At 43.8% G+C, this 10916-nt stretch overlaps 1 protein-coding gene across 2 annotated transcripts in view; it reads left to right on the top strand.

Moving 5' to 3' along the window:
* Positions 1–4705: 4705 nt before the first annotated feature.
* The window catches only part of RGS7BP (regulator of G protein signaling 7 binding protein), a 32105-nt gene continuing 25894 nt past the window's right edge, over positions 4706–10916 (top strand). Inside the window, exons 1-2 of one of the 2 annotated variants that reach the window (XM_032095225.1) lie at positions 4706–5322; positions 8041–8207. In XM_032095225.1, the coding sequence (XP_031951116.1) occupies positions 5164–5322; positions 8041–8207 (326 nt within the window). In that variant the 5' untranslated portion in view covers positions 4706–5163. Of the gene's footprint in view, positions 5323–8040; positions 8208–10916 lie in introns of those variants that run through there. The other variant, XM_032095226.1, reaches the window with a different exon arrangement.

The raw sequence follows: 10916 nt of genomic DNA, 5'->3' as shown, positions 1-10916 counted from the left end.
AGTTAAACAGTTTTACTCCACAGGAAGCCTGGTACAAAAATCAAGTACTTTATCTCCAGACACTGATCTGACCCTACATTTCCAGGGTATAAATCTGTGCTGTTTAAAATGCACCATACTTACTTAGAAAGACAGTCACTTGAATTTCTTTAAAAATATATATTTTAAAGAAATGTGGAAAAGTCTATATTGTTTTCATTTTCAATTTAACTTTTAAACTTACAGTTTATTTTTCTGTCTTAAGAAGATCATGCAGAAATACTTCCCTTTTTTTCTTCAGTACCTGCTTCTTTCCTCTTTTCTTCAGTACCTTCTTCTTTCCTCTTCTCTATATGCATCTGTTTCTAGAGAAAGGGCCTTTTTTCCTCCTAAATTTTACATATCGCTTTCCCCTTTTTTTTTCCTACAAAGATATCTCTTCACATTTCTCAGAAAATCAGTCTCTCTTTCAGAACTTACTCAGTCCATTACACTTAACATACCCTTGGGAAATACCATCAGAAGCCAACGACCAGAGCAATAAATGGATCAGACAAAAATTGTAACAAAATGGAACAAGAGAAACTCACAAGTAAAAAAAAGTTCATCTCTGTTGATTTTTTGGAATTACCATACAGGCAAGGCAGAGGAAAGCCCACATATATACTTTTAGTTCATTTTGAGTTGTAGAGCTGCAAAGAATTTGACTGCAACAGGCCACGTACTTTCTGAACTTTTCTCAAGGTCACCTACCTGTGGTCTTGAGAGGATGCCATGGGAGGAAGCAACAAGCCCCTACCTCCTGCAATCCATTAAACATCAGGAGATGAAGCTAGAGTAAGGAAAACTTGATAGAAACACTAGTTCAGACAAGAAGAAAGAATCATGTCTCTCTCTTCAGGAAACTTTTCAGCATACATACCTCTGCTTTCAAGGGAGAGCATTTTGTTTCCTGGTGATACATATTTTTCAAACTGAGTCTTGTTACTTGCACTGCCCACCCTGCAACAGCCTTTGGTGGCTTAGCTTGGAGCTCTTTCCCCCATCCCCATTCCTGGGATGCCTACAAAAATAATTTTTTCTTATGCATCCCAGACTCAGTTGGTACCTGTTTCTCCAACATAACCTGTGTTGTGCTGATGAAGTGCTATCAAATTCACTATGTTCCATGATGATTTCAGAGGTCAGTCAGAACAATTATGAAAATGTGCAGTCTTACAAATTACAGAAAGAATCACCATATCCCCTTCCAAATGTGGATATACTGAATATACAATGTGAAGTAAGTTACTAGAACATCAAAACTGTTCCAGATGTTGGCTGATGGACAAAAGTCAGCTGTGACTCAGCTTTATATAGGGCAGATATATCACCAGGAACTAAATTATAATTTTTCTTAAAAGCCAGTGGGACTTCGGTGCTGATTTCAAGGGATCAGAACTTCAGCCAAGACACGTAATGTAAAAGCAAATATGCTGCACTTTTTGGTAGATTTATTGTTACTGTTGTTTGGTTTAGTATTAGCATTATTTCATTACTGCTATTGCAGTAGCTCTTAATAAGACTAGAAATAGACTGAAATAAGACTACAACATTTGACTAAAATGATCCTTGAGCAACAAATAAAACACTAGCAGTGGTATGGCATAGTATTATATTTTATATTCCCTTCACAAATATATCTGTTCTTACCTATATAGATGTGAGGAGAGGATGTGTTAATTTTGCTTTTTACCAGTATTAAAAATATTTTTCTTGTCATTAGGAGATGTCTTTTCTTTATATTGTAGCAAGGTAATATCCTGGCTCAAAGTATAATCTCATGCATTTATTTCCTATAAAAGTATTAAGTTAAAAATATGAAAAAAATAAGTGATGTCCTTAAAATAGGACAAACAAACTGCAAATTTTTGTTGCTCTGAATGCTGAAAATCTAGTAGTATGTTTACAAAAGTAAAGTTACAATTACAATGTCACTTTAGTTTTAACTAATGTGATAACAGCACTCGGAAGTGCTACAAATCCATCCATACAACCACACATCCAGTAGCTTACAGTTCTGTGGAAATAGCAGGAAAAGTCTAAAAATAGTTTCAAAGTAGATTCATAGGCCATGTCCAGACAAAGGTGGATATCAGGTTGTCTGTGCTATAGTAATGTTCAGCACAGCCTGAAGAGTTCCTCAACCTGTCAGAGTGCCATTGCTGGCATATTCAAGCTCCTTGGCAAGACTAGGTTAGTCTGTGTGATGTGTTTGATGCTGCTTTGGATTCAAGAACATTACCGAAACACAAAAAAGCTCTTACTCAGTGGCCTGAATAAATACAATTATACCAGAAGTCAGCTAAACAGCCATAGCTCCCTGGCTACAGAGAGAAACAGGACCAGCAGAAGCTGAAGTTGGCTCAGGCCATAGCTCATGCCGAGGCAGTGTGGTCCCCAAGAGCCCCTGGGGAAGGGAACTACAGGCACAGAATGGGCACAGCCCCACACACCTCTGCATTGGAGGGGCTGGTGCCCAAGGCCTGTGAGCATCAGCCTGGTGAACTGCAACTGCACTGTGGTGCTGGTACACAGAGGAAACAGTTTATCTACTCAATCATTATTTAACCTTTTCTACAATAAACGAATACAATCGTGTTGTATCACACACATCAAACATTTTTTTGGAGCCCCAAAATACTAGGTGTTTTAGAGACACAAAGTAAGTCATAATATCATAGAATATGCTGAGTTGGAAGGGACCTATCAGGATCACTGAATCCAGCTCCTGGCCCTGTGCAGGACACCCCAAGAATCCCACCACATGAATGGGAGTGCTGTCCAAATGATATGCAGAAAAGACTCCACTACTAGAATAAGTAGTAAAGCAGGTATGTTTATTCCAGCGCTGGGACACATGGGGGATTAGTTCCTCCAAAGCCATGCCTGCCGACAGCTGCATTGAGCTTGGTATATATCGGGTTACAAGTTCCATATTCATTAAGTTTCCCAATGCATCTATACATATTCATTACCTAGCCCCACCTAGCCTCGCCTCATATTACAATGAGCCCAAAAGTCATTCACATCCGCGTTGCAGTTGCGCAGTGCTGTCTGGTGGTCATGGGCAGGGGTCTCCAAGATGAAGTAAGGGTCTTCCTCAGATGGAGTTGTTATAAACGCATATCGTAATGTTGGCTTCTCGCAAGTATTAAGGTGAATATTATATAATGTTAGAAATGCTTTTACTGTGTGGATGTAGTTTTCTTTCTTTTTAGCAAGAATTTAGCAAGTGTGAGCAGGTAAGATAACCTCCAAGCGAGCAGAGGATGAGGCCCAAGAGCGGCTAATCAACACTCTGCCCGGAGAACAAAGGGGCCCAAAGCGGATAATCACCACTCTGCCCGGGGGGCAAAGAGGCCCAAAAAGCTGCTATCAACCCTTACTGTCTGGGGAATTAAGAGGCCCACTTGACTATCAACTCTCACCTAGTGAGCCCAGGCCCAAGAATCAAAAGAAACTGCAAGGCAGAAGAATATGCATGCTCTAAAAAGGCGGAACCAAGGAGTGGCCATGCAGAACAGCTCCTGGAAAAGTTTGAATATGCATAAAGAACAGACAGTAAAAATGGTATAAAAATGACTATCCTCGAGCATCAGGCGTGCTCTTGGCAGAGCACCAAGGCAGCCGGCCGTTACCTCTTTGCTTTATTTTATGTGTCTCTTATTGTCTTTTTTTTAAACTTTTAAATTCTCACAGGAGAGTTAACCTCGTTTTTCACAGAGTAAAGGGTCTTCCTCATCCTGAACTTTTCACCTTGCTTCCCTTCGCATGCTCTTTACGTCCCTGGCCCAAGTCCAAACTTCAAGGCTGGTTTAAGTTAGTTTTAGGTTGAAAACAGGATCTTTGGTCAAGATTCCTTCCCTTTATCAATCGTCTTATATCGTCTCATCCTGCTTTGGTAGGCACAGTAAGTGTTGAGCAAGCTGTATGCATTGCTTTTAACAAACAACTTCTTAGCAAATCACTGAACCTCTGCTTCCCCATCCCCCCTGATTCACAAACACTTCTTGAACTCTGTCAGGCTTGGTGACACATCCCTGGCGTGCCTGTTCCAGTGCTCACCACCCTCCGTGTGAAAAATTTTCTGACAGCCAACGTACACCTCCTCTGACTTAGCTTAATGCCATTTCCTCGAGTCTGACACAGGTGGTGAGAGTGAAGGGATTGGCACCTGCCCCTCTGCTTCCCCTTATGAGGATGTTGAATACCACAGCGAGGTCTCCCCTCAAGTCTCCTCCAGGCTGAACAAACCAGTGACCTCAGCTGCTCCTCATAATGCGTCCCTCGTGGTCCCTCGTTGGGACAGTCTCTAACATCTGATTAAACTTGAGCAGCGAACCAAGTGTTTGTTAAATAGAAAAGCGATGCCTAAGCACGCCTCCCGAAGGCCGGTGTCAACTTCGTCACACGCGAGCGGGGACTGCCCTACGCTCCCCGGGCGCGCCGTGGCGGCTCCCGGCGGGGCGGCGGCTCCCGGCGGGGCGGCGGCTCCCGGCGGGGCGGCGGCTCCCGGCGGGGCGGCGGCTCCCGGCGGGGCGGCGGCTCCCGGCGGGGCGGCGGCTCCCCGCGGCTCTCGGCGCGCCGCTCACCGGGCCCCCTCACGGCGCGGGCGGGCTCGGGGCGCGGCGGGCGCGGGCGCGGCGCTCCCGCCCCGTGGGGGCGGTGCTGCTGACGGCGCCAGCCCCCCCAGACCTGCCGCGCCGCTCCCGGCGGGTGCCCGGCCACACGGGGCGGGTCGGGCTTCCCCGCCGGGAGCACGGGGCGTCGCATGGTGGCCCTTCCCCAGCGGTCACGGGCGCGCTCGCCCCCCCCGCCGGCTGCGCGAAGGAGGACGGCGGAGCATGCCACAGGCGGGGCGGTTCCGCGGGGACTGACATGCTGCTGAAAGAGGGCAGGCGCCAGCCCCTCCGCCTCTCCCCGCGGTAGCGGAGGCGATGCTGCAGGGCGCTCCCGGGACTCTCCCGCAGGCACCAGGCTATCGCCCACAGCAGCCGCGCTCGCTGCCGTGAGCGGCGCGGCTCCGGCCCGGCCGAGGTGACGAGCGGCGCGGGCCCGCACCCGCACCCGTGCCCGGGGCGGCGGCGGCGGGGAAGGCGCTGCCCGCGCCCGCGGGCGGCTCCGCGCGGCGGATGCGTATGCATGAGCGCTGCACCGAGCGGGCGCAGGAAGCGCCCCCGCTCCGCCGCTTCCATCTTCCAGGGCAGCAGGACCTCGCCGCACGGCCGCGACAGCGAACGCCGGGGCAGCGGCTCCGATAGCGCCTACCAGACCCAGAGAGTCCTGGACGACTGTAAGATGGTGGGTACCGCAGGCGGGCTTGCCGTAGTTTTTACCTTTTCCGAGCTCTCCCGGCGCAGGCAGCGGTGCCGCTCCTCCCGCCGCCTTGACTATTCCCATCACGTCCAGTTGCACTGTTTTTAAACCCGCAGTCTCCGCCGGGGTGCTGCCCTGCACCTCAACTCGCGGCGGTTCCAAAGCGGGAGGCGGGAGGGAAGGCGAGACTTGCGGGGAACCGGCTGCGGGACAGGAAGCGGAGCGGGCGCCTGAACAGTCCAGCGGGAGCAGGAGTCCTCGCCCTGGTACACACACTGCAGAGCAGCTGGAGTTGCTTTTTGGTAGATCCGTCTAAATCTGTCCCCAGACTTGCGCTCACTGAAGCCGAAATGAGTAAATAGTTCCCTCCAATGAATCACTGCACTGTCTGCTTGCTGTCTTGTGCAGCAACCACACTCTTGCCCTAAAATCCTTTTAAATCAGGACACAGAATTAGAGGCCCTGAAATTCTGTCCTTGATATATATATGGTATCTGTTACCAGTCGTCCCAGAGTAGCTCGTTGCAATTTTAAAACCTGAGGTGGAACACCTGCGTCTGTGTTATTTTTGGACTGTCACGTTCTGGCATCAGATTTTTCCCCAGTCATGTTCAAAATGCTTGCATCCTGACACTTTCCTCCAAATCAGCGCCATATGCCCCCTTTCAGGCTCCTTGAGCTACAGTCAGCCTGACACTGGGCCCCAAAATTGCCCCTCTAGCTAGTGACAGATGTAGAAAAAACATGAAGTCGCTGCTACTTTCCTTGACTGATCTGTGCCTTGCTAAAGCTCTGTCCAGTAGCATTGAAAATGGAGCTGCTACTTTTATTCTGCTGGATTCTGGCAATTTTTTTTCCTCTGGTGCTGAAAAATGTGCTGGCAGATTATCCACTCTGATACTTCAAAACTGGGAGCAATTCCCAGTTCATGGAGGAACAAAAGCTGCCACAGTAGCTCTATAAATATACCCAACAAGTGGATGTTACTGGGTTCTGCCTTTTTTCTCATTCCCAACAGCATGATGTGGGTAGTTACAGAGAAGTTTTTAGAATTGACTGATTAGAAATAAAGTATGTTTTACAGGTGGCTTGTCAAGTTGCAGTAAGATTCAGGAGGTAAAATCAGTGTGGTTTTTCTCTGTCTTGATTCAGCAACATATGTGTGGTTTTGTTTTCCTGAGCAATGATCAGGTGGCCAAATGAGTCTTTTTAGACAAGGGATATCAGGTGAGAACTGGCAAAATGCGTCTGGTGCAACCAGTTACCAGTTGTAGAATGCGACACTTTTCTCTTCTTCCTAATGCAAAATAATCACACTATGACACAATATAATACAATTTTTTTCCTCTCCGCTGCCTTGATGCATTCTCTTAAGCTACAGAATGATAAGAGTTGAAGACCTGTTTAGCAAATATTGTGCCTAGGGCTTTGTTTAATGTGTGCTTTTGGGTTTGTTTGGGATGTGGGTGTGGGAGGGTGCAGATGTACTGGAACGCGCTCGGGTTGACTTGCTGCTCCTGAAGCAGAGAAACCTATTTGCTATTTGTAAAATGAAATGTAAGAAAGCATGGCCAAAACTGTTTTTGATACAATTTCTCAGCTGTACAGTTAATTGCAGTGGGATGCATGAAGGGTATGAATGTAACACTGCGGAAGCGACTCGTTTATTTTCTGAGTATGAGAATTTGAGGGCTTGACTTTAAAAATTGGTAGCTCTGAAAGACTCCAGGTTCTTAGCATGTTTTTATGTTGGGGTGTGTTGAACTTCTGGTGGTAATGATGACTGCAGAATTATGAGCAATTACTCTTGTCTGTTTTTATGTAGTTTGGAAATTGAGGTCAAAACACAGATAAATAAATATTCTGTTCTATTACTCCAATCCTTCCGCCCCCGCCACCATGTGGAGCAAATGGTCTTATGTGCATTCTTTCAGGAGACAGCAAATGCTTAATTTCCTTAAAATATAATTCCATGTACATGATCAGTGGAACTAAACAATAATGATCTTTCCATCATTGTGAAATTACCCATTTATCTGACAACGTCCATATGTATCTGCCTGATACTGGATTTCTGTAAAGGTTGTAGTGTTTATTTACTCCTTTGTTTCTTTTTCCCACATGCACTTTAGAAAAGGTGCTTTCTGGAATTTTAACAGGAAAATGCCTGCCTGGTACATCTTCTCAGCCAGTAACAGCAGATGAGTTTTAAGACTAAAATCTGGGTTGAAGGAAAGTGACAGAACAGAAATCATTACAAAATAAATTAGCAAAATTGCCAATTTAAAAGCAAATGCTACATTCCAATCCCTAAATGTGCTGTTAATCAGGAAGCAGGAGGAGCAAAGGCAATAATTTCTGGAGATATTTTCGTCTTTCGTGATAGCAAAAAATAACCTCATGCTACTAGTAAAACAGATGGTTTTTTTGTCTGCTTAATATTTAATACTAATAACTCAAACACTTTCAGATATTAAAAGCAGAAACACTACTTTCCTACAGATGAACATTTATAGCTCACAGAAGAAGCAGCTGCCATGGAGGCTCTAGTCATTTACTGAATTGTGTGCTCTTGATCCTATGTGCTATGAAATTTTGAGCAGCAGGAACAAGCCCTAGATTGGGCATGTTTTTAAAAAACTGAATTGTTTTTACCAATGTACTTAAAAATTCTCATGTATGTAAATTGTTTTTGTTTTTCAGCTTGTCCAGGATTTCAATACCCAGGTGGCTCTCTATCGGGAGCTGGTCATTTCCATTGGGGATGTCTCAGTCACCTGTCCTTCTCTGCATGCAGGATTGCACAAAACTCGAACCCAAGGATGTGAGATGGCCTATCAGGCTCATCAAAAACTAGCAGCAATTTCTGGGTAGGAGGCAACTTACGTTGAATTAAAGCCGTATTCATGTGCAAATCTTTGTTAAATACTACATTATGGAAACATTCAGGAAAAGCATTAACTTGTGTTTCTGTTTTATGCATAGAGGTGTATGACCACAAATTTTGCAGAATGCCCATATCCTTACCATAGTACAATTTTGGATCAAATCCTGGTCCCCTTACCAAGAACATATCCTTCTGATTTCACTGGATGCTTTTATGTAAGACAAACAGGATTTTACTGCGTATCACTACAGATCAAGCGGGAAGCCATGCCCTTCAAGGGTGAAATAGCAATAGCTTTCTGCCCAGTCTTCCATTGAGTATATCTAATTGAATAGTTAAGGGACAACTAGCTCAGCTCAACTAGAGACTCAACAAAATTTTATCAAAATTAGGTGAAAATTGAGCGAGGAGAATACAAATACTAGTCTGAAAACTTGTGTTTACATTCTACGTGTTTTTAAACCCTTGTTTGTTGAAATAAGAATGAAAAGTTTGCCAGCATATAACGTTGTAATTTATTCTTTGGTATTACATTATGTACATTCCTTTCCATGGTGACAGAATGTATTATCACATACTTGAGACTATGCCTCAGTGCAAGATCAACCAGCATAAGTAGCTGTTTCCTAAAAAATGGGAATTCATGCTGCTGATTCCATGTGATACACTGATATGCCAGTATGGTGACCTGGGGCATTTATATCTGTTTGTACCCCCTGACTGATGTCTCATTACACTTTGTCAGAACTGTCTGCATCTGGCTTGTCTACCATAAGCCATTGTGCACCACTGGAAGAAAAACCAAAACTTTTTTGCAGCTCTGCCTAATCCCCATTAAATTTATTTCATCACTTTAATATATATGAGAAATCTGTCATAGGCTTGGTATGTAAGGGGAACCCACAGTAACAAACCAAACATAAAAAGATTTTATTTTAGTAGAATTACCACCATTTTCAAGTAAGACTGTGCAAAGTCACTTAAGGTGCCTTTTTGACCTCTGATTTGTTCCTCAAACAAAATACACATTTTTAAAATACTAAAATCGGTGGGAATTTAAAAAAAAACCAGCAGTGAATAGACATAGTTCTTTTTAATCAGTACGCTGAAAACGTGAAAACAAACAGTAGTGAAATCTATCTTGTGTGCTTTCATATAATATAAACAAAGATAATACATTTGAATAGCTTAACCTATTTTGTAACTTCCAAGTATTTTCCCCCATAAAGAAAACAATCAATACATGCTCATTTAGAAAGTACTGAGTTTTTTTAAGCAATCATTTCGCAGTTGGAAGTCTGTCATACACACAAAGATGTCCTGAAGGTTGTGCAGTTGCTGCAAGATTGACATTTGGCTAATCTAAAACTGTTTTAAATAACTGTGATAATACTGTGATATCCATAACAACTGGTAGGTGTTAGAAACTCTGGAAATGACTTGTTTGGTTTGACAGACATTTTACAAGATGTGCTTCACATCCCCACCCTCCTGTAGCTGAGGAAAGGCATATGAGACAAATAAACTTTTTTGGTGTATTTGTGAGAGGAAGGGTGGGAGATGAAGATACAGCAAGAATTCAGGGTAGAAAAGAAATAGGAGAGGAGTAATAAATAGTCTCAGAGATAGAGTCTTCAGCTTAGCAGAAAGACTGATGTAGTGCATATTATATAGAATCTGGAATAGGAATCTAATTGGATAGGAAGAAAAAGTATCAGGAAGAAAAATGCTTAGGGACAGGAATGCATTAAATCATCCTCGGTATTAAATAGTCAGGAGGGTAGTGTGTTGCTCAGAAACCACTGTTAGTCAGCAGATGGGATGGAGGCTTATTTAGTTCACTGCTTTAGTTCAAAATGCACAGCACTGCACTGGGTAATACAAAAAGGTCTTATTAAAGAAAACGTGTTCCTTTCTCACCTAGAAGGAATAATAGCAAGCAGCTGTTTATGTTACTAGACTATAATGTTTCAAAGCATTCTATTAATTCCATCAATAATGTTCAGTTGGTCTCTTAGGTTATCTGCCTGAGGTGTTGCAGGGCACTCTTTCTTATTTGAGAAGTTGGTGTGACTAAGACAATACTAAATTCATTTATCTTGTTTGTATTGATGTTTTCCTTGGAAAATTAGCAGACAGCTTACTGTTATGCTGTTCCTCTTGGAATATATGGGGATTTCACGGAATCACAGAAGTTAGGGTTGGAAGGGACCTCTGGAGATATCTGGAGATCACCTAGTCCAACTCCTGTAGGCACTAGTGCATTTGAGACTTAAGTGCATGCCTGACTTGGGCGATTAGAAGAGGCACCTATTTCCTTTCCTAATTCACTTGTTCTGCAAGACTAAGCAAGGTAACAAAGAGAAAAGATGCAAAGACTTGGAAGGAGAGAAACAAAAACAAATCCTCTAGTGCTGGGGAAGGCAGCTCTGGGAAGAAATCTGGAAATTGTTGAAAGGGAAAGAAGTGCTGAGGTAGAGATAATGCATTAGGAACTGAGCAAGATAGAAGTCATGAGGACAGAAAAATACGTTGGTCATGGGCATATCTGTTTTGGAATATTAGGCAGACATCAGAGTAGGACAGTGGTGTAATGTGAACAAGAAGAGAAAGCTGCAAGTGTACCTATTGAAAAAGGATACACTAATACGCCAACAGAAACAGATTCAGCTAGAGAAGAGAGGAAGTGAAA

The sequence above is a fragment of the Corvus moneduloides genome, chromosome Z, assembly GCF_009650955.1.
Source record: "Corvus moneduloides isolate bCorMon1 chromosome Z, bCorMon1.pri, whole genome shotgun sequence".
NCBI lineage: Eukaryota > Metazoa > Chordata > Aves > Passeriformes > Corvidae > Corvus > Corvus moneduloides.
This window is presented reverse-complemented; position numbering and strand designations above follow the sequence as displayed.